The following is a 23,661-nucleotide window of genomic DNA, read 5'->3' as shown; positions in this document are numbered from 1 at the left end:
GTGGAGCCTGCTGTTCTGGGCATAGCAACAGAGCAAGGCCAGGCACGAACTTTCGGGCCAGCAGGTGTCCACGCAGAAGTGTGCACTGCAGATGCAGATATGGTTCCAAGCATATGCTACCATAACCAACTTAATTTTCATGAATGGCCTACAATTACTATAACTTCCACTCCACACACAATTTGTGCTTCTATCACTGAGCATTCTTGTTTGATTCTGGAGTTCTACACCCACCACAAATTGTCCCCTCTCAAATAAGTCATGGTATGCTGAACAATGGCCACTGAGCTGTCGCAAGAAATTGCTTCTTGCATGCTAACTTGTACAACCAACATTTATACACCAGTGCAAGGCAGTTGATGTCCGTCAAGTTAGCAGTTTTTTTTTTTTTTTTTTTCAGCCTGCTTATGCGAGATCAATGGGATAAGACTTTTAAATTAATTGACTGTTTAGGAATAAACTTTTGTGTGAAAACAGTGCTTCTTTCCTCCTTTTCCAATCTTAACCCACACCTTTTCTTGTAATCTTTATTTATCACCATGCAGTTGTTTTCAGTAAACACTGTTGTCTTGTTAGAAAATTTGAAGTGTCCTATTTTACATCAGCACAATTTAAACTGCATTCGTATATGTACATGTGTCGTGTTATCACTAGTCAACAAAGAGCATGATGTCGAGAACCAAAACTCTGCAAGCCTGCAAACCTTTAATTCACACCTTCCATTGAACCAAAAAGTTTGCCTCAGATTTCAAGTAAAGCCTTTATGAAACGCAAAAACTCGGCAATCGTCACACAGAAATGTATAAGAAAGCATGCCAAGCATACTTGCAAGTGCATCTCCCAGAAAGACTTCTACATGCACAGAGATATCAGGCAAGAAAAAAACATTGGAAAAGAAGAAAGAAAGATGAAAAGAATTACAAGAAACATAAAACAAGTATAACAGTCATAAATATTACACATTTTGCACCAAGCACATGGACAAGATGCCTCAAGTTAGTTTGACTCTTCTTTCAAATAGCAGTGACATTTATGTTGCACCATGTAGCATTTCCATGGTAAACATTCAAGTTAAATAGCATGACTTCTCTAAAAAATCCCGCCATACGTCCTTCACTTGGGTCAGCAATAGAGCTTACTCCCTTTAAGTTCAACTTTTGGGGGCCTTCGTTCGAGTGCAGCGAGATTAGGCAAATCCATGTAATACATATCATTCCCACGATAGCTGAACTATCACAGCATCAAGAGTTCCCGCTGATAATTCTTGCAGGAAACGATAGTCGTCCTAATGTCACTGCTGAGGAAGACCTGCTCCTAGCTGTCTTGCGCACTTTCTGCAAGAACATGATACCAGCAACGACACTGCTACAGCAGAACGCCCACCAGGGTGGCACGGATTTTGACCACAATACCTTGCTTCTCCTTTTGCAGGTTTACAATGAACACTTTCTCGGGGTTTGTACAGAACATTTAACACTAAATTCTACACCAATTCAAGGATTTCAAGGATGCCAAAGGCCAGCAGTCAAGGACGGGAAGACAAACCTTATTCATACCCATACACTGAAGAATAGCGAAATATCCTTCCTAGCTGCAATTTCTTGCAGCCAAGTAACTGCTGGGTTGGACAAACACTTCAAACTGTTCAGGTGGCTTTTAGAAGTTGGCTTTCCCATTGTAATGATATCAATCGCCTGATGGCACAATGGTTAGTAGTGTCCGGCTTCAGTCAAAGATATTCGTTGTGCTAAACCCAAATGGCTGAAACTTAGTTTCTGTCATGCATATTTAGAGCCTAGGACTCGAAAATGGAGCAATGATGACTACGATGTGAACCAACTAGCAAAACAACAAAAACAAACTTGATTTGGCATCATCTAGCTTCCAATGGCAATGGCAATTTAAACAAAGCCGCAGTTGTGGACATGCCACATTGAAAACGTTTAGTGACACTCTCAAAAGAAATCATCTAGGACTCTTTCTCAACAGACAAAGTCTGTGGCGTAGCCCCTATGCATAGTTCATTACTCTGGATGTTTGAAGGTCACCCCAAACACCAGTTTTCAAGGTATTCAAGGTGCACACTTAGTTTCAAGGAGTCTTAAGGGCCCTTGAATCTCTTTTTCCCAATTCAAGGGTTTGTCAAGAATTTCAAGGTGTACGAATCATACTTTCTTTGCATCTTCTCAAATGGGAGATGCACATGTGCTGACACTGGAGGATCTCTTAGGCTTCATTTAAATTCTTTGCAGGAACACCCCACTCAATGAAATTTGTTCAAAGGCAGTTGTTCCAGTGCACGTACCCCATTCATAGAAGGTTGATCTCTCCTGACGGGATATCTGTCCATGGGCATCCTGTAAACGTTTTTTGCACAACTCAAATCAGTAACCGAATACAGCGGGGTCAATGAAGAGACAACATACAACTGCGACTGAAATGGACAGCTTGGGACAGCATTCACAAGTTTAGGGTGTCCCAGCTAATGTCAGCCAAGCAGTTGTCTGTTTAATTTTCTAGTTATCTTTTGTAACTACAAAGATGATTACTACACGTAAGTTATGTTGGTCATCAAAGAGGACAGATGACCGAACAGCATGAAAGTTTTATAATAGTATATTGTACCAGTTTCCTTTTTCTTTTAAAGGCATGGCTAATGCTGGCTGGGACACCCTGTACACACTTTGGAAGCCACTTGAGAAAGGCAATGCTACAGCCGTTATCAAGGCAAGTACCAAGATAAAAGGAAGAGAAAAAATAAATGTATTTCAATGTAAAGAGAAGGCTTTAGCTTGAGGCCAATCCTGGTTTCCCTATTCAAATACACACAGAACATAAGTGCTCCCGTTAGACAGCTACTGAACCAATTTGAATTAAATTTGTCTACGTCAGAAAGCTTAATTCTATGGGCTGGTACTAGAATGTTCATTAGGGCCTCCTACATTTTACAAAATTTAGCAAAAATCCGCAAGTTAAAAGAAATCGAACCATAAAGTTTACAAATCTAAGTTAGCACCAAAAGCTCATATTTCAGTTCTGTAAAATGCATCTATTAAAGGGACACTGCATTCAAAGATTATGCCAACATGAACTGTTAAAGTATAATTCCAGAAACCACACATAGCACGTCTTGTGCAAAAAACACTTAGCTTAAAAAATTGCACCTAAAGGGTCCGTATTGCTCTAGCCTCCATCTCATAGACCATGGAGTCGCGAAAGCGTTTTGATTCCAAGCTGTCAGATGGCACATCATTTACCACTGGTGGCATAGAGTGCATTTTGACTGGTGACGATGGCCCATTTAAAATACATCTAATACCCTGCGGTTGAAACGTTGGCCTCTGATCAAGTCTGACATTCTTTTGTACGATCGTACCAATTCAGACAATGAAAGTTTGTCACTTTCTTCTTAACGTCGTGTCTACGTATATAGTTGTCCTAAAGCGAGATGAGACAGTAAAGCAGGGTCCATCTATTGCATCGCTTAAAAATCGCATGCATGTGGTTGCCTCTTTATTACGAGCTTCGCAAGCCAGGAGACCAAGCGCAGCACTACAAAATACAGAAACTACCAATACAAGAGAGCGTGGGCAGCCTTTTGCCCAGCTGCCACGTCCTTGCCAAGGGTAACGTCAATGAGATGTTCTAAGAATCGAAAAGAACTGAACAAGTAGCATTTTCTTTCGTGTTATAATGATATGCAGTAACCTTTTTATTATCAGTGGTTAAGTACAAATGACAGAATAATAATGAGGAGTTGCTACATCAAGCTAGTTGTAGGATGTCCCGGTGGAGTCTCAAATCTTGTCCTGCATTTACCTTATTTTCTTGATTACTAAATCTCTGTCATGGATAACATGTAAAGCCTTACATGTTCTCAAGTATTAATCTATCACTTTATTTCTACTCATTATTTGCCTTTAGCGTTCCTTTAAAGCGGCTCAAGCAGACAAATGTGATGTACAAGTTTACAACTTATGCAAAAAGGTTGCAATGATTACAAGGGTTTTGCAGAAGTGCTACTCCCAAATTATGCTGTAGTTAAGAATATTGTAGAATACACCAATTCTGGCCGCTTTAGATGTCTCAATATGGGATAAACAAAATGCAGAAGTAGGCTTTCCCATACAATCTGGCTGCCCTACACGAGAAGGCAAACCTCCCTCTTCCCGCACCTAGAGCCGAGGGTAAGCCAGCAGGCAGCAAGTTACTAGTAGGGGAGAAGGTGGGTCTTTTGTGATCTTTGCTGGCAGAGTAGCTGGTGATGCATTTTTCATAGCCACTTTACAGCCCATATACACGTAGATAAAAGCCACGGAAAGACAGGAGGGTGTGCCGACTTTCAACTAATAGTTTTATTGAGGGCAGTACCAAGATATCAATACAAGATGACCGATTAAAATAAGAACAATAAAATGAAGATTACTGAAGGAAGATGCCACTGCACTGCCGTCATCTGCTAGCAATCACAAAGGCCATCCTCTGTCTATCGATAAGTGCACGTGCTCCTTCCTTGGAGAGAAAACGGTTGATGCACCAACACATCAGGTACCAGCCTTCTCCATTACGCAGGCTTCAATTATCGCCAGTCTTTTCTCTGCATAAGCCCTCTGTCCTGTCTCCTAATTCTTCCTAGGCGTGCGTGTGCTGTAACACTTCTACCAAAAGGACAGCAGCACCAGCTCATTCACTTCTGCTTTATTACTGCATCTACTGCGACGGAAGGCATCTTGTGTGGGCCACACAACTTATGGAGGGAAGCGCGCTCGCAGAATTTCACATATGCCCTGTAATAAGGTTTACAGAAGTGTCATTTTGCTTTTTACAGTGCTGCCAGGGCTGCAAGCTTGATGCTTTCATTTTCTTAAGCTTTGCAATTTTCTACCGTTCTTGTTAACCGATGGCAAAGAAAAAATTCTGCTTGTATCAGTCGGTGGATTTTGACTTTTCTTTAAAATACAACCTCACCAAGTGCAGTAGAGCAGATGCGAAGCAAAACTATTTCCATAATTTCTCTATTCATATGTACTTATGCTCTCAAGGGAAAGCTTCCTCCTAATTAATAAAGGGTAACAAGCAAAAGGTGGAGACTATCTCCAGCATATCTTGAGGTTAGCATTGACTTGCATCACTTCGCACCACATGATAGCTACAATTTTTTGTGGTGTGATTGCAAACCGCACAGTACATCTTTTAATTGGCAGCAGTAGAAAGTACAGTTCACTGTGAGTGCGAAATGGACACATTAATGCTTAGGCAAAGCAACGCCAAAAATGCATCAGGGATATGTTTACTGCCGTTTCCACATAATGAAAGAGAAAAGGGTTTTTCAGGAAAACAATCAACATAATTGTGCAACAGTAAGATATTAAAAAAAAATACATTTGAGTAAACAGCTGGTATGTGATGCCTCAAATGTTATATCTGAGCCACATGGTTGTCTAGACAATCTCTAGTATGAAGATAACGGGCACATCCTTATGGGTATACCTAATTTCATACTAGCATATTGACACATTTACATTGTTTGCATTTCCAATGACCGCATTTTCCCGGCTAACCGCCGTCACAAGGTTATCACTTGTCACAAAACGCCTTCCTGTACTGTATCTTTCTCGAATATTGTCACCAATTTTATAGCAAAAGAATCGTTGTATAATTAGACTGCATGGATAAAACAAATAGCAGTGTACATCCTTAAACTTATGTGAGCACCAGCAATTAGTAGTGTATAAATAACCGGCGCACCTGAACATTTTTGATGGCTGACAACTGCACTCGCTATCGTGTTTTGTGTGTCGTTTTCCTTTCTTGACACAAGTTCACCTATTAAGGAGTTAATCACAATTTACAATCTTATTCTTCCCTGTCACAACAGCGTGACAATATAACCAAGATATGCATGTATCTTTATCGTATTCGCAGTTTCAGACCTCTTGGTAATGCACCAGAAACAACCCCCAAGATACATTTGTTGTGCAGTGTCCACACCTGAAGACATATATACTACTCTAAGCCCTGCCCATATGTGTTGAAGACTAAAAGCCTGCGCACACACACAAACTGATCAATGCAAGACTAAGGCCAGATACTAACTCATGATCAGGACCGTACCTCCCACGACGAGCCAGGCGGTAACCTAAACAAGTGGGGGAGAACGCAAGACAACAGCAATATGTTCAAGTGGTTATTCTCGCAGTGAAGCACAAGGCCACGGTCTCTCGTGCAGGTAAGTACACAAAGCTTTAGCTTACAGCCCCTCTGTCCCACCTCTTTCTCGCAATGGCCAACTGATACCATGCAGTCTCCATATTTGTCTCCGAAAAGCATTATTATAGATTTAATTTCATATTTCTGATGACAAAAACATGCAAGAAAAAATGCACAAATTTCAGCAAACTAACGAACATGTTAGCAATCGATGAGAAATTATGCAATCCCATTCAGCACGTTGTTTCGCCTCTTGCTAAATGCTCTCAGCACGCCACTTCTGCTTAATGCTAAGGGCTCTTTCCCAACAGCAACTGGCAGAGTTAAAGTGACCATGCTGATTGCAAATGGTCACATTGTTCGACAAGCAATTGTTTCCAGCCAGTCGCTTACTGCTAAATTTTTCAGCTCCCTGACTGCATTCGCAAACCTGCCGAGGCAAACAACGGTGCAGCAGCAAAATGATGCTTATTTAATGTGGCAATGCTGGTGGGAGCAGATGTGAAAGGCGACACATTTTGGTGTGGCAAAATGCAGATCACACAAGCCAGCGCAATAACAATTGGTGCCAGTAACTCCTTGGTCGCCAGTCGTGGTCGACCGCGCGATCTCTTGTCAATCACTGCCACGAATGCGGCCAAAGACTTACACAGGCCCTCACAACAGATGCAAAAAGAGCTTCACTAGTGAACCCAAGCAACAAGTACAAGATACAAGGGGGCATCCAAAAAGTAAGTTCCAATAACTTTCAAATGAGGCATAGACATTAGAAAAAGAAGAGCTTATGTTGTCAGAAAAAGTAATGCATAGGCACTTTTTCAAGACATGAATAAGCCTTCCATAGGAATTTGTTGTAGCACAGTTTTGTATGCAGATGTCATGCTAAACTACCACCAGAAAATTTTTTTCACCAGTCACCCTTGATGCACGATGGGAGAGGGGAAACGGGTGCTTAATACACTTTCCTGTCTGGTGAGAAGTTTATGGCAGACCATGTTACTGAATACCAAGAAGTTGACCCCAGCAGAGATCCATTGGCAGTTGTTCAATGTCTATGGAACAAACATCATAAGCAATGGTATAGTCACGCAATGGTGCAGGCAGTTGAGGGCAGGCCAATGCAATATGCATGAAGAAGACTATTTTGACCAGCCATCCTTTGTTACAGTGGTAATGATGGGAAGTGTACTGCAAACGATCCAAAATAAGCAATGAATTACTATTTTTATTTTTAAACATTCTTCCGCTGGTCATCACTACATAGTTACAGTGGCAATAATGAAAAGTGTATGGCAACCAATTTTCTGTTTAATTTATTTACAATTTCACAACTTTCCTCCAAATTTTCACACATTTGCTGCAACCTGCTGCAGACCTCAAATCAGCTGCAGCTCAGGCAGAGGTGATATCCCGATTTCAGTCACCAGCGGCAGATTAGCACGACAACAGCATACAAAACACAGCGCAGTAGCATGACAAACTTCTACAAAAGGATCATTCACATCTCAAAATATTACTCATTGATCACTGACTATATAGCACTGTCTCTTTCTATTGTTCCAGTCGTTTATTTGATGACCCTCATATACACCCAATTCAAGTCATGCCAAAAATTTCCGTTGTCAAATAAATGCACCGAGTTACAAGCAGGTTGGCCAAATCTGGGCAGCTCTGAAGCTACCTTACACGAGTAAGCGTACTCACGCTATGACGATGTACAGACAGACATTACCATCATCTGAACTTTCCCTACGGTGCCTCGGTCGTGGAGAATGTGAACCATGGCTATTTCTGGACCGGCGACTATGCACCCTGGAAAGTAACAAGTGGCACAAGAAGCAAAGGCAGGTTAAACATGCACACAAGCATAGGTACCAATCACCGAGACTGTCACATGTATGCCAAGATTGCGTGACAGCAGAGCTGAAAACTGCTGCCAACACTACCGACAAAAGCGTCCTACATGCGTCGCACTGCTAGAACCAGCCGCACGTGACGTTGCACCTGCGAAAGAGGGCAAAGATCACAACAGCCAAGAGGCAGGAAAAGGAAAGAAGATGTTGAAAGAAATAAGCCTGCTACATCAGTTTTTGTAGTTGGCTACCTTCCAGGCGGGCACAACAAACTAAAATGTGACAAGTGCATTTGATGACCTAGGCACGTCTTTCTAATGCTAAAAAGTTAGCACCAATACAGTCTGGGCATCTAATCTACTACTGACGTGCAGAGCCACGCAGTCTGAACTAGAGAAAAGAAGAGGAATGTCCAAGTGCACTTGTACCAACAGTTACATACTTCTCAATACTATCTGTATATTATGGCAATGTTTTGCTATGCCATAACAAACATGCTACCTTAAGCTCCAAACAAACGATTACTCATGCCTACAGTACGACCTGAAAGTGACATTTCAGCAAGCCAGCTTTTAAAGATATCCTTTATAACAAACTAGGCATAATTACAAATTCTGCAATGATTAAACTATTCTTCAGAAAATTGCACAGGTCACTCCTGTACATCAACAAAGCAAAAAAAAAAAAAAAAATTTAAGAAGTTAGGTCACCTAAGTAGGAAAAATGAAAGAACCATTAGGTGCCCTCTTTTCACCGCTATAAGACCTGACAGGATGTAGACGATGAAGCAAAAAATAAAAAACAAGATGTGCCAATAATGGATCAAGGTAGAAAGCACGCACCTACCGCAAAAGCGACCTGCACAACGTCCCACACGTTTGAGGTCTCACTCGCGCACAGATCTCGACTGAGTGTCCCATAGTGGGCAGTGTAGGCATAAAGAGTTCCAGCACGGGGAAACACGACATACTTTTTTTTTCTCCAGCCTGCTGCTGGTTTCAAATGGGGGTCTGTTGGCTCGGTGAGACCCCAACCTTCTCATAGAAAAAGTCCAAGCACGCACACCTCCCTTCCCTTCCGCACGTAGTACACAACACAATTTCTTCAAGCTTGCTAGCAGCAACTCCTCAAGCTATAGTCGACTTCTCCTAGCGACCCCCGTCCCACGACCTCTCGCGTCACGCCCGAAAGTCCTCATCACAAACATCCTCCTTACAAAACGCGTTCACTGGTACGGGGGGGTAGGGGTGCACACTAAGCAGCTCCCCGGCAGAATCCTTGCACACTGGTGCCGGCGAAACACACCATGCCGCAAGTCCAGAGAACTGAGCTCCTTCCTCCTCTCTCTGGGCGAACACGCAGAAGTAGTCCATGCAACGGCCCACCACCCATCCTTGACCTAGTGAGCACTGCTCTTCCTTCCCACCTCACATCACTTTCCTCGACAACGACAAACTTCATCATCTCCAGAGAAGACAGCACAAGCCGTGGTAAAAGTCCCAGCAGCTGGGCAAGGGCCTTGTGACAATCGGTGTCACGATGGAAGCACTTCCCTCACACCGCGCACACAGTCCAGGATTGGAGCCGCGGCGGCAACACTCCAGGTAACAGGTGGAAAAGAAAAACAGGGCAAATGGTGAGAAATGCGCAAGCAGCTTCTATCTTATGCGCTGCATTCATTCTATAATATGCATTTAAGATGTTTAAGGCAGAATTCTCGGCCAAAAGAAGGCCACTGCTAAGCTCAGCTTCTGCCGATTCCTATGCGCTTTGGTGGGTGCAGTTTCCGATGGCTAAATGACATTACACCAGAGTTTTAGTTCTCAACCAAGGTCACGGGCACCTCCTTTCACTCTTCCTGCCGAAATTCCATCCTTTCCGCAAGCTTATACAGAACTGCTAGCCTACGATAACTAAGTCCCTGAATTACAGGTGCCCAATTGAATTTCCTCTCTTGGGCCTTAATTCTTGCAAACGTCACAAAAAGTGTTTTAATCTACCCTTATCATCCTGGCGTAACACAAAGGCTCCCGTTCGATACATTGATAGCTAGGTGCACAGCTCAAATCGGTGTTCAGACCAGACTTGACAGGTTTTGCAAACAGCCTCTTGCTGTCAAAGGGCTGTTGTCGCTTGCGAGCTCTTAATTTCTTTAGCTGGCCTATTCATCAGCCATCAATGCACAGACTCTTCTGTCAGCATATGCCGACTCATCCAAAACAAGGGGAGCCTTGAAATATGCTCAGCCGCCCTCCAGAGTCCCACAGCAGCACGGGTGGTGCACAGTCCAGCACCGCCACAGCAACAAGCGTCCCGGCGTCAGGTCTAACCTCGCCAGATGCAAACGAGCTTCATCCCTTCCGCCGGTGCGAGCATGGCGGTGGCGGTGGCCACGGCCGCAGGGCGATGCGGAACGACGTGATGGGGTGCGGCGGCGGTGAGTGGGGCTTCTACGCGACGAGCGGCCCCGGCGGCGCAGGATACTGCGGAGGTCGATGTTTTCGTCCACGGGAAACAGCTGGCAGAGCTCTTCAGCAACACGAGGTTCGATTTCCTGTTACGAGTGTGAGCAGACAACGAAAGAGCAAGAGTTGGCTCTGTGTGCAAGGCAACCGCACATAACATGATGCACCAACGTGAAAGGGAACGCTAGATTTACTTACAAAGCCCAATGATTTTTCTAGTTCCTACACTGAACTAAAATAGGCTCCACGAGTGGAATTGCACGCAACCAACAACAACAAGCGACATTCTGAAGTACACCTCTGCAAGGATCACTGATAGAATATCAATAATGTGTTCCTTTTCCCACTGGTACAGTGTGTATACAGCAGTCTAATGCCATAAAAGCCATGCAGGCATGTGCACAGGTACAACAAGCAAAGCAAGTGGGATCGCATTCATTTCAAAACAAAGAAAAAGTGCCAGAAAAGACTGGGACAAGACGTAGCATCATGAGCACTTATAACTTTTTCTGCAATTTTGTCCCTTACCCCCCCCCCCCCCCCATCTTTGGCTCCTTACTTTTTCTTTTAAAATGCAAGAATGTTGTAAGTGTTATGGCTTATGGGACAATTATCACTCGATCGCTTACGGGAACCTTGACACTAACATTTCAGAAATTTCACAAGCTTGCAACAATGTTCTGGAAGTACCTAATTGAAGATGCAAGACTTGGGAAGATTTTGCATGCATACTGCGACCTTCCCTAGTGCCTTTGATTCTCTGCCACTTAGTCGCTGCTTCCACTGGAGGTTCTAGTTAGCCGATGAATCAATGGAGACAATCCGATGGACATTTTAAATGTAGTGCTTTGAGTGTAATGAAGCTTTCTATATTATTAAAAAGACTGCCTATCTATTTCACGAATGTCAAACTTCAGAACCCTATGGCTCGAACACATAAAGCCAGATGGCACAGGCAAAAATCTGCATGAGGAATAGCCAAGTACAGTCGCCGACCGTTTATTCGGACATCACGGGGATTGCAGAAATGTTCGAATAAACAGGTGTCTGAAAAAGCAGATTAAGAAAAAAAAAAAACTAAATCCTTTATTTCCACGCACTTATTCGGGCTCAGCAGTAGGCTTGAAGAAATCTGTTCCGTTTACATGCTATCGGATAAGCCTGAATCTCGGAAAGGGTCGTACGGTCACTATAGGCGGCTCTAAGCACAGTCACTGCTTGTACACACTCCGCACGCGACGGCAGCACAGTGCATGGTGCATCATCTTTCGGCTCGGCGTCATCGTCCGGCGGTGCAGCAGAAACCTGACGAATGATCGCGCCGTTGTCGAGTTCTGCACATGTCAGTACAGCGGTGTCAGCACCTGCGAAACTGTCAGATGAGACGGTGTCCGGAATCGCAATGCTCGGAAGAAAATTTTCGGCGTCAGTAGGGAGCACATCGGAAGGCGACAAATCCTAGGCCTCCCGGCACCCGCTTGCCAGCATTTCCCAGCGCAGTCTGCGCGGGCACTGTCGGTGCAGTTAAGACACTTGACGCTATGTTTCTGTATGCCGCATTATATCACCGTAACCTCGAAACAGCACACAAAGCAAACATCGCCGTGCTGTCACACCGACACCACTCACACAAACGAAAAACGTCGCCTACTCGCAGCGTCGTGCACGAAGAAACAAACAAATCAGCTGCTGGAATAACTTGACATGGCTTACTAAGCTGAGGCCAGAACTGCTGTAGCAATGGCTGTAGCCACGAACCAGGCAGAAACGATGATGAGCGGAGATTTGCAGTAGCGCCACTTCGTGGGGCACCAAGGAGGCTCCGTTCAAAACAAAAATGGCGTTCAGCAAGAAGAACCATGCACCAGTCAGGGTCGGTGCATGGTGCTTTCGATCGAGTTGGCTCAAGGAGTGTGCGAAAAATCAGACGAGATGTTGCAAGGTGTCCGAACTTTCGGCAGTTGTTATACATTATGGTCCATGGCGAAAATGGCGGTGCCACAAAGCAGACCGAATAATCGAGCATGTCCGAATTTTTGGAGTCCAATAAATGAGTCGGCGACTGTAGCGAAAATGCTCTTTTATCCAGTCGCACACAAAATTTTATGTTCAGTTTAGTTCTTCGTGAACTGCAAACTGCCAGCAGCAAGTAGAAGACATGGCCAGACTAATTTGTATTTCCACCCACAGAAGCACCAATTTTCTTTAAGGCAATTGAATGAAGGTTACCATGGAGGGCAATACAAAACAGCAAGGCATCAAGGAAAGAAGTCAGTGTAATGGGGCTAATTGGGCTACCCAACTTGCAGAAGAGTTAGCAAGGGCATGTGTATTTAGAACGAAAACAGCACTAACAGGTCAAGAAATAGAGTGCGCTGACTTACAACTGAAGACTTATTTTGCCTGAGAAAATATATACACATCTGTGCACGTGTCCATCTTTCCCCTCTTTTTGCCTCATCGGTTTAGTATATAATTTGTTTATCACACATTCTATTAGTTTGTTTATTATATATTATTTATATTTGTTTTCTGATCGTCACTGCCTTATTCCACTACACCCTTTCTGCATATACATTTTGCTGCACACAGCAACCACAAGAAATGACGCAATCCTCTCTGCCTATATTACCTGTCCATCACGACCTATCTTGACTTGCTTTCCATCATTCCATGGGTTGTACAGATGGGCAGTCTTGGTGAAAGGGAGCTCACGTCTGTAAGGAACAGAGGCAACAATGAGTACACACGCATCAGGCAACAAAGACGGCAAGTATGGTGAAACTGGTCTAATTTTTTGTGCTTGCCATGTATTTCTGGCAACTGCCTCTGCACATTCTTGTGCTGCCTTTGTAGCCACAGCTATATGAGCACATCAAATGCCAGTTTGCCAACTGGCGCAGAGGAAACTTCACCTAGAACTTCACCCAGACTTGCGGGGCATTACAGACAAACCTTTACGCTCACCAGAGTGCAGTGACCTCATGCCCTCACTGGGCACTGCGCACTGCGGATGTTCAGTCAACAGCTCGTGTGCCCCACTAAGCAATAAGTGCAGCAGTGAAGCATGCCTCATTGCTGCACACCTCACAGTCAGCGTCACTGGAGCAAGTTTCTTTGGGTTCATTCAATGCGGCTGCACTTCCTAAACTAGTTATAGTTAGCTCAGGAGGATAGCCGACCAAGAATGAGTTGTTCAGTTGTCTTGCAAGTTTGTTATGTTATTAAAATGTTTCTATATTGCAAAGATGTGTATAGAGATTTTTTTGAATATTCGCCCACCCCTATATTTGAGTTCTTTTTCAGTTTTTTTTTTTTCTCTTCCGCATTTGAGTAAGCGCAAAACAGTCATACGTGGAAGGTGCGTTAATTTGGCATGTGTTCCAAGAAACCACAAGCGCTGCGAAACACTGCCAGACTAGTTGGCACAGTAACACATGCGTACAAAGCTGCACCCCTGTAGCTTTCCCTTTATTGCCACAGAAACCTCTCTGCAAGTACAAAAATATTGCGGCAGAATTTATCTGACAATAACTACTGACAGTGACTGTCGATGACTGTCAACAAAAAAGAAGGCTGGGTCGAAATAAAACTGTTCTTGTAGAGTTTTTGGTTCTATGCCAGCCTTAATGAATGCTCCTCATACACTACCATTAAAGGGAAGCTGAAGAGTCTGTCGAAGTCAATAAGACGCTCATATACGGATGCGGGAACCTTACAAACCATGCAGGTAAAATTTTCGGGGAGATTTTTCACTTAGGAGCGACAAAATCGTCAGTTAAAATTACGCTGTCGCTCCGCCCCCGTTGGGCGCCGCGCGCTGCTGCTGACGATGCGAGCTGAGACCGGAAACCGCGGCACAGTGACGTCAGGTCTGGTGTTCCGTTCCTTCGCAGTCTCTGCGACCGTGCCTGACCGTGCTTGTTTCTGCGTGCGTGCCGTCATAACCTGCTTTGCTCAACCCTGCATTCCTTTGTGTGTATGTAGAGTGGTAGTTGAGGTGCGTAGCATCAATTGAAGTGGTGGGCCTATCATGTCGTCGTTGTTTGCACGAACAACAATCGACGGTTGCACGAACAACAGCGGCCGCGACGACCTTTAAGACAAGAAGCTTTCAGCTAAGTGCGAGGATGCTGTGAATCGAAATAATTTCAAGCGCTCAAGAACAACAGTGCTGCACTCTAACCAGTTCCGTGACGACGATTACTACCAGAGTTTATCAATAATGCGTGAATGAGTGAGAGTATGACTTGCTGCTAGCAGGCTTCATAAACGCAGCGCGAAAAGGTCGGGGCAACGAACACACAAAGACGGGACGGCTGCGGGCGGACGGATGGCAACTGGTCTTGAAAGACCTTTTGAATACACGAACTCGACCAAACCTGGATTTTGATTTACTGCTAGCTTCATTGTGTTAGCATGCTGAACAGAAGGTGCATGTTTATCTTCCACCCTTGACGCAGGTTTCGTCGCAAAAAGCCATTAATTTTCTATTTGCGCGTGTGTTGTGAAACAGCCTACATGCAGCTACCATAATGCAGTGCAAGTGTAAAGTTTGCATGTGTTTGAAAGCCGGTGCACGCCAGGATGCTGCGCTCCCCCTTCTCTCACGCACATAGAAAAACCGGCCGTCTGACGTAGCCAACGGAATTCACTGCCTTTACGGCGAGTAGTGTGAGGATGACGCGGTGATGAAGGTCACTATACGTGCTACAAGAGCCGCAAAACTCTTCCCGCATGTAAACCGTCTGTGTAGGTTGCTAACAGCTTCGGAGCAGCACACAAATGCCGACGATCGCATCCCCGCTTATGTTCCACGAGGAGGCATGCAGGAACATAATAGTACAGTTGTTTGACCCGAAACGAACTCACTGGATCGGTGAATGCAGCTTTGCAAAAGACATACCAAAGAACATTTCTAACACGAGGAGATGCTAACACTTCGCTTTCGTTCAGGTCGAAAGCACTGCTTGTTACCAGCATCTTTTGCTTCTTCGAGAGGCCGGCTACTCGCAATCGGCTCGTACATGCAGGAAGCAACGCCGAACTCCTCAGAAAAACCCAAGCTCTCGAAATTTACCATTACCGTCTCGGCAAAACAACAGCGCCAAACACCTTGCACGGTGCTTCATGTGTAGCCGCAGCGCTTGGTTCGGACGAACACCATTGTTGACGTCACGAGACGCCAGACCAATCAAAGGCGCAAACAAGGCGCGCGAGCGGTCCCGAGTTTGCTGCTGCACTTTTCGTCGAAATAAAATCTGTTTGCACTTTCTTTCGCACAATTTCGATGTGATATTCGATTTCGGAGGGTTGAAAACCATTACGTACAGCTCTTCATTCATTTTTTCTGGAAAACCCTTCAGCTTCCCTTTAAGTTGAACCACGCAATAATGAAATCGGAGGGGAACATGAAAAAAACTCACTTTCGCGAGAATTTAGTTTTTGCAAAATGGGACAGTACAGATAGGTAATGCATCACAGAACAAAACGTTACTGTGAAAATTCTGCTAGCCTTCTTGGGCAAGCTTGTGAGGATAAAGAACCACATTGCCGACAGTACAAAGTACACCACACACATCGATCAGCACCATGGTGGATCAGTATTCTCGATCAATTGCTTTCGCAGGTACGATCACTTTTGCATAACTCAAGCAACAGCACTCCATGCATCCAGCAGCATTTCTTCAGCGCACGCTGTTGCCCGTAGGTGCCAACACGTCTGGTGTATCTCGTATACCCGAAAGCAGTAGATCAAGATTACGGCTCCTTCATGCAAATTTAAGTCCGGCGCCGAATCCGCACGCGATGCCTGTTGGGGGGGCACCAAATCCAGCATTCTTTGAGCAACGAATGAGTGTTCCCGGACGATTGCTCAATCGTGGCCCGGTGTGTGGCACTCCATGTTGTGACCACCATCTCAAGCGCCACCAGCAATTCCACATTCATGGGATGTGAATTTCGTTGTTCTTGCTGCATTTTTTTTTTTTTTGCCAAGGTGCACATTACACATTGTACTACGAGTGCAAAAACCGTCGTCTCATGTAGGCAGCAACACACTGCCGCTTCAAACGGGCAATCAACAAAGATGGCGACCATGAAGTGTTTACGGCACGATCATTTCTGGTGCTTGGTTGTTTCTGTACACAAAAATGGCGGCGTGTGCGGTGGCGGTAATGTGGTGGTATTTTACGAAATTTTAGGGAAAAGCAATTGCACTTGAGCACATTTTCAAGCCTGCTAGCCTTGCGTGGGTAGGTAAATGTAGTACAGCGACATTCCATTGTCGAGAAATACGAAATGCATTGAATCCTATGGGTGTTCTCCGAGGATACGAAAATATTTCGTTGTTTTGAGAATTCGTTATCATGGGTCTCAACTGTATAGTGCTTTAAGCATGTAAACATTTCTTTTGTGTGTGTTCTTAAAGTTTTATTATTCTTCCTCTCTGCATTTTTTATAATGAAACAATTTTCTAACCGGCACCTAAGGTGGGACAATTCTTTGCAAATGTGATGAAACCAAGTCCATAATTATATTCGATAACAAATCACTACTGTTCCTTACCTGCAGATCCAGTCCACCTGGAATACACCGCCCAGAGCCCTGGCACTCAGACCGGGCGGCAGCACCCACTGGATTGTAGGGCAGTCGTGGTTCGACTCCGACGCTAAACGTGCAAAGCCTGGATAACAGTGAAGACGGGGAGCGAAATTGCACGCTCTACAGATGATCACACCATAGTGGGAGACTTGAGATTAATTTTGACCAGCTGGGGCTCTCTTTAACCATGCACCTAAACCTAAGTACACAAGCATTTCTCCATTTCATTCGCACTGGAAAGCAGCCGCTGCGACCAGGATTACCGTACTTACTCGAAACTAACGTGCACTTTTTTCCCGATAAAACGGGTTCAAAAATTCCGCGCGCTAGATTCGAGTACTACCCTAAATCTGCGTTACCATATCGCAATCAGCATTTCAAAATGGCCACCTCGTACACGATACGGCCGTAGCTTCCTCCATGTGCTGTAGTATGTGTTGCATCGTCCGTCCTTTTTGTCCTCGTCTGCATTTGCGCTATCAGCATGGAGGGGCCAACTGCAAGGACATGCAGACTTCATGGAAAGGAAAGTAATAATGTGCGTGGAGACGGACGAGAATCGGGCCGCATCATGGCCGTTCGGAGTTCTCAAAACTTGCATATGGGACTTGCGCAAATAGGAGATGCGTTCTACTACGGCGGCTGCTACGTATGGCACGGCCAAGCGGTACCTATCCTGAAAGTGATCTGCAATGGAGTGTCTATGCATCTAGGCGCACCACACTGAGCTTTCGTCGCTTAGTTCACATTGAGGCGAGAGGCCACACAACGGCCAATTTGCTTCATAATTCACTCGCTCCTGCTACCGCTGAAGAAGAGTTTCTGTGGTCATTGCGCGGGACGTGTTCATGTTTGCTTGTGGGCACGTGACACCGTGCTTGTGAATTTAGTCAGTAAGCGAATGTTTAAAAGTTTATACGGCCTGTAAAACAACTATCCTTACTTTTCATATCACTGTCTACTAATTTGCTATCGCAATCGATGCTTTGCCTTTCGGGTGAAACTATGACTTTTTTATTTATTGCAACTTTAGTGTATTGGGAGTAAATCTGTTTTTCCAAATGAGAGAAAGTTGTATTCCTGTACGAAAGAATGAGGTGCCCAGTACTGCAAAGGACTTTTCTTTCTTTAGGTCAAGGCAAATGGGTGCGCATTACAATCAAGGGCACATTAGAATCGAGTAAATACGGTAAGCCTGCAACCTCGGGCTCCGTAGTAACACGACACTCTAGCTACTCACCTACCAGAATGAGCACGATCCAAGTCGCTAACTGCAACATTTCTGCTGACAATGTTTTTTTTTCTGCGAAGTGTGGTGCATCCACTAACCATGAAACAAACCATTTTAACATTGGCACATATGGTATTTTCAATTCAACAGAAGCTATGTCACATTCTTTCAGGGGTAGTAACAATGACATTAAAATCTTGGGTAGACAAACTGGCTTATATTGAGGTCAAAATTGCATGGCCTTCGATGATAAGTAAAACGACTTGTTACGCCAAATATTACACTGAAGTCCATTATATCGAGGTTTCACTATTCCTCAAGTAGCAACATGCAAACATCAGACTAATGCCCTTGAAGATCAGCATGCACCAAATGCTTCAGTGCTGCATAGAAAGCCCTTGTTACTCTAGGCACCTCGAGTCAGCTACTCGGACCTTGAATGACCACTGTACAAAGCCACAAGTTTTCTAGAAATATAGCTCCAAATATTGTTGTAAAAACAGCAATCACCAGCAAAACGGAGTTGACAAAAAAGCACTCACCTTGGAACTTGCCACTTTCCTTAACCGAGTAGATCAGAATGACATTTTTGCACTCCTGCAATGCGACAGGAGAAAATTAAATTTTTTACAACTGAATAACCGGGCATCTAGGATGTACAGCATAGTCGGCTATTAAAACCAATAGTCAGTATTCTGTCACTGATTATTGCTGACAAATTGCATAAAGACCCACAGACTAATTTTTAAAAATTTTAAGTGTAAGCAGAAGTAAAGCTGATTACAATAGCCACATCTTTCCGATAAAGGCAAGGAAATGTTCCAGTTATACGGGCTTTATTACTGGTTAAGTGTTCCTTTCAACACTGTATCGTAAGATGCCAACAAACAAAAGACCCCAAGGACAACATAGGAGAAATTACTCGTACTTACTGATTGAATTACACGTAAGTTAATGGAAATGAAAATGGATGAAAAAACAGCCTACTACAGGTGGAGAATGATCCCCCGTCTTCACATTACGCGTCCGTGTGCGCATTACGCACGCATAATGCGAAGACGTGGGATCATTCTCCACCTGTAGTAAGTTGTTTCTTCATCCATTTTCATTTCCATTACCTTATAATTTCTTTAATTCAATTTGCAACTACAAGCAATTTCTCCATGTTGTCCTTCATGTCTTTGCTCGTTGGCTTCTTACGATACGATTAATAAAAACCGGGCCCCTTGGTTAACCCCTTTCTTCTCATCCTTTTAACACTGAGATCTTTGGGCACAACTTACCCTGAAGGCCTGGTTCAGTTTAGCTTCGTTTTGAGGCGGTGTTGACCACACCCCCTAAAAAGAGAAAAGAGCATGCCACAAGGTTTAATGTTTTATTCTGGACAGCACAGAGCAGATGCTTTAGTGTATTACTTTTTTTTAATAGCACACCACTGCTTTAACAAAATACTTCAGCTATAGAAATACAATGGAGCATTTCACATGTAGTCTAATTAGAAAACATCAGGCTGTTCAAGAAATTTGCATGAGACAAATCATTACTGTCAAAAAAGTAGAAAGAAAAAGAATCCACTACATCACTACGTAGCAGGGACACAAACACCCAGACATTTATGTACCCTCTTTCAGAGTACAATTTGTGCCATCCTCATTTTCATCAGCAATTTTAATTAGGAGGCATTGCATTAGAATGTAGCAAGTCAAAGTAAGCCTGGTTGAGCAGAATCTTGTTGAGCCTTAGTCTTAGCCTGGCTGAGCAAAATTTTGGCGAGTCCGAGTGATCCCTAAGCAAAGAATATATTTCGGAAGTGAGCACGAGAGAAATTTGTTTATTTTGCCAACCTACGGTTTGAGGGCTAATTTTTGTTGGTTGTTCACACTAAATAGGTTTTCCATAGATTGCAAATGGTGCCAGAAAACACGTACAACATAGAATGATGACAACACACGATCTGTCACAGTGCTAAGGGCCAAATGTGGCTGAAAGCGCCAACAACAAAACAATGCATGACAAAAACTGGACAGAGAAGACAGGATAACCTCGAAGCATCCTGTCACAAATGCGGTTAATTCTCATTTTCAGTGAAAAAGAAAGCCGAACAAGACAATTCCTGTCACTGAACACTGACTAAAAAAAAAAAAAAATTCCATCACACCTAAGTGTGAAACACAAAGCCACAAAATCCATTGAGGACAACCTTTCAGAAAAAATAAACGCTCCCAATGTTGAAGCCTGTACCTGCTGGAAACTTGTTAAAGGGCCCCTGAAACGGTTCGGACAAATTTTGTAGACGCGTAGGGTACAGCTTAAGTAGAACATTCACACCACAATTTAAGTGAAGCGTTACGGATTAATGGAGCTACAAGCCATTAGAAGTTACCCTTCTCCCTGGCCATGTTTTTCCTCCTCAACTCGTTCGCCGAGCGAGCGGGGCTAAGCTCCGCCTTCACTGGTGCTGCGTCACGATGTGACGTCACATCGTCCACTTCCGGTTCTTTTGGAGCCCGCCCCCGCCCGTGCGAGACCTCTCCGCTAGCCGCTTGGCCGTCGACCCCAAGCGCGAGCTATCGAAGCAGCGTGCGTTGCGAGCATTCTGTCGTAGCGCCAAACGTGTCTGGTATTCCGGTAACCACAGGCAAGCTGGTCATTTCGGCAAATGACTGGAGGCATGAGCTCAAGCTGATGAAGGAACTTTAGCGTAGACGTACGTGAGCGGCCTGATCGGTCTGCACGGTCCAGACACTTGTTGGCGCAGCGCTTAACCAGCCAAGCAAAGCGCTAATGTTGCTCTAACCAAGTGTAAAACATTTTAAACATTTATAAAAACAATGTGTGGATGATTACACTCCTGCGAAAAATACACACCAGCAGCAAAGAAGAATACACTTCGTTGCTGCTACTGTGTATGGTTGAGCTCTGTGCCACCAGGTGGCTGCACCATGCAGACCATGCCCTTCTGCTCATCTCGTTGCTCATCCCGTTACGGCACAGTCAAGCGGCTAGACCCTGTTCCCTTGCGCTTGCCCTAATACCGGACTCGCGAAACGCTATTGCGTTAGTAATCTTCCGGTGTAAAGTGACGGCCACAAACGCGCAAATCCTGGCGCCGATCGGATAGCGGCAGTCCGATGTGCAGCAGCCAGTTCGCTCGTACGCTGCCTTGCAGAGGGACACGATCTCACAGCTTGACATATTGCCAGTCGCGACGTTTGCAGTCCACAAGGCAACAAAGTCGAATCATAGTGCTGGCGAAAAGACTGAGACCGACTCTGACCGCGGAGCTCTCGTCAAAATGGAGTATGTTGTACAGAAGCAGACGACCATTGCTGTTTGCCGGAAGTGCTTAAGTGTATTGAAAAATTGTTCTTGTGCATTCTCTTTATGTTACTTTCTTTTTATAAAAACAAATTAACTAACATTCCAACTATTACGAAGATCATTTGTTTACCATAAAGTTGGAAAAATTATTGATCACGCGCCCTGGTCAGCCAATCAGATAGCTCGCCCCACTGACGTCGTATGGGTGATTTCGGTCATATGGGTAGGGGCGGCTTAAAATTCCGCCAAGCAGTGTGCTACGATCGGCAGCGATGTGCATTTTTAAAACCTTATAATAAATTACACGCTTTACGCGGAGCACTTAGATGTGTCAATTAATGATCAGAAGGACCTACCCTAACGACCCAGTACGTTTGTAGAAAATCGTCAAAAGCGTTTCAGGGTCCCTTTAAAACCAATAGTTGGTGTGTTTTGTCATACATCAGACCGCTAGGTTCTAACATATTGCCTTTTACACTTTTAAGTTAGTGAGCACATAAAAGAAATGGCCATACAATCCAGGATTCTCACAGTGAGCAACTAAATTAAATTCCGGGGTTTTACGTGCCAAAACCACAATATGATTATGAGGTACGTTGTAGTGAGGGGTCTCCGGGTTAAATGGGACCACCTGATGTTCTTTAACGTGCACTCAATGCATGGTACACAGGTGTTTTTGCATTTCGCCCCCATCGATATGTGGCCACCGTGGCTGAGATTAGATCCCCCAACCTCGGGCTTGGCAGTGCAACACCCAAGCCACTATGCCACAATAGCGGGTGCAGCGAGCAACTCACCTTGGCCTTAGAGAGCACAACATTCTCGTGGTTGTTGCTTTTCACTAAAAAGAACCTGGCGTTCCGGAAGAAGTACTTCATGAGGTGCTGATCAGCGTGCTCAGAAATATCTGCAACAAAAAAAAAGATAGCACAACAATGTGTAAGCACGCTGTGCCAAGTGGCTTCCATAACTGGAGTCACCACTGGTCCATCACTGCACAAATCACTACATGAAACTTGCAAACTTGCTCCTGTATGTCACGTTCACTGCGGCGGCTCTTTTTGAAATTCCTTTTCCTGTGCGTAATGACCCATCAGCGAGTCACCAAGGGTTTGTGCTTTCTTGATGCTTCAAGGTGCAGCAAAATGGAGCCACGACGCGTCACATCAGAAGCAACAAGAATTTCTTCTTCTCTGTTGATTTCTAGCAAAGCTGTCGCTTGCGCACTGCAGGAAAGCCCAGCACAGCTGCACAGTGGAAATAACTGCCGTGACCCAACTGTCACCCACACAGTAGTGAACGTGTTAAGCATTTCTCTACTCAGCACTCTGCCAGACAAAGCAGAGGAAAGCACCGAGCTAAAATTTTGTAACCAGGCACTGCTCCCAGTGTCCTCCAAGAGTTACTGAAGTTCAGGCATATTAGTCGACTCCTGTCATGGAAATGATTTAAAATAGTTCAAAGGGTACTGCACTGCTGGTTGAAGTCAGTTCAGGGTGTCCAAGGAACATACTGCAGGCTGTATGGTGTCTAGTGCGTAGAAACAACAGACACTATAAGGCCTATTTCCTCAGCATGCAGCAGAATCCAGCCAGTGGTCGAGGACTTAGCAACCCTGTATCGTGCTTTAAGGATAGCGGAGGTAAGCAAAATTAATCTGGAAGGGAGAACAGTAAAAAAAAATTTGAGATACTGGTAGCACAAAGCCAGGGAAGATAAAGAATAGGCTTAAATAGAAATAAACTTCGATCAGGTTCAATGGTATTCTAACACAAACTGAGGTACTAAGGGCCAACAAGTGCAGAAGGAAAGTAAATATAAGAAGTTTCGTGACATTTACCACCACCTATTTCAAAATGGATTCTGATAACATCCACCCATGCCATGGATGAACATTTCCAAGTCAAAAGCTAACTTGCAAATGAACAGCTCAGTTGCTCGGCAAAGCATGCGCCCACTATTCCATCACTTCAATGGA

General features: G+C 44.4%; 1 protein-coding gene across 2 annotated transcripts in view; it reads right to left on the bottom strand.

Moving 5' to 3' along the window:
• Ythdc1 (YTH domain containing 1) overlaps window positions 1–23,661 on the bottom strand; it is a 55,582-nt gene that overhangs the window by 6,442 nt on the left and 25,479 nt on the right. Inside the window, exons 9-18 of one of the 2 annotated variants that reach the window (XM_055064834.2) lie at window positions 22,481–22,590; window positions 19,646–19,699; window positions 18,905–18,959; window positions 17,096–17,213; window positions 13,161–13,245; window positions 10,394–10,617; window positions 7,943–8,022; window positions 6,097–6,139; window positions 2,306–2,357; window positions 826–852 (exon numbers count right to left, since the gene is read on the bottom strand). In XM_055064834.2, coding sequence (XP_054920809.2) covers window positions 826–852; window positions 2,306–2,357; window positions 6,097–6,139; window positions 7,943–8,022; window positions 10,394–10,617; window positions 13,161–13,245; window positions 17,096–17,213; window positions 18,905–18,959; window positions 19,646–19,699; window positions 22,481–22,590 — 848 coding nt within the window. The remainder of the gene's footprint in view (window positions 1–825; window positions 853–2,305; window positions 2,358–6,096; window positions 6,140–7,942; window positions 8,023–10,393; window positions 10,618–13,160; window positions 13,246–17,095; window positions 17,214–18,904; window positions 18,960–19,645; window positions 19,700–22,480; window positions 22,591–23,661) is intronic. The other variant, XM_050167411.3, reaches the window with a different exon arrangement.

The sequence above is a fragment of the Dermacentor andersoni genome, chromosome 11, assembly GCF_023375885.2.
Source record: "Dermacentor andersoni chromosome 11, qqDerAnde1_hic_scaffold, whole genome shotgun sequence".
Classification (NCBI taxonomy): domain Eukaryota; kingdom Metazoa; phylum Arthropoda; class Arachnida; order Ixodida; family Ixodidae; genus Dermacentor; species Dermacentor andersoni.
Note: the sequence above shows the minus strand (reverse complement) of the source record. Positions and strands in the feature narration are given on the sequence as shown.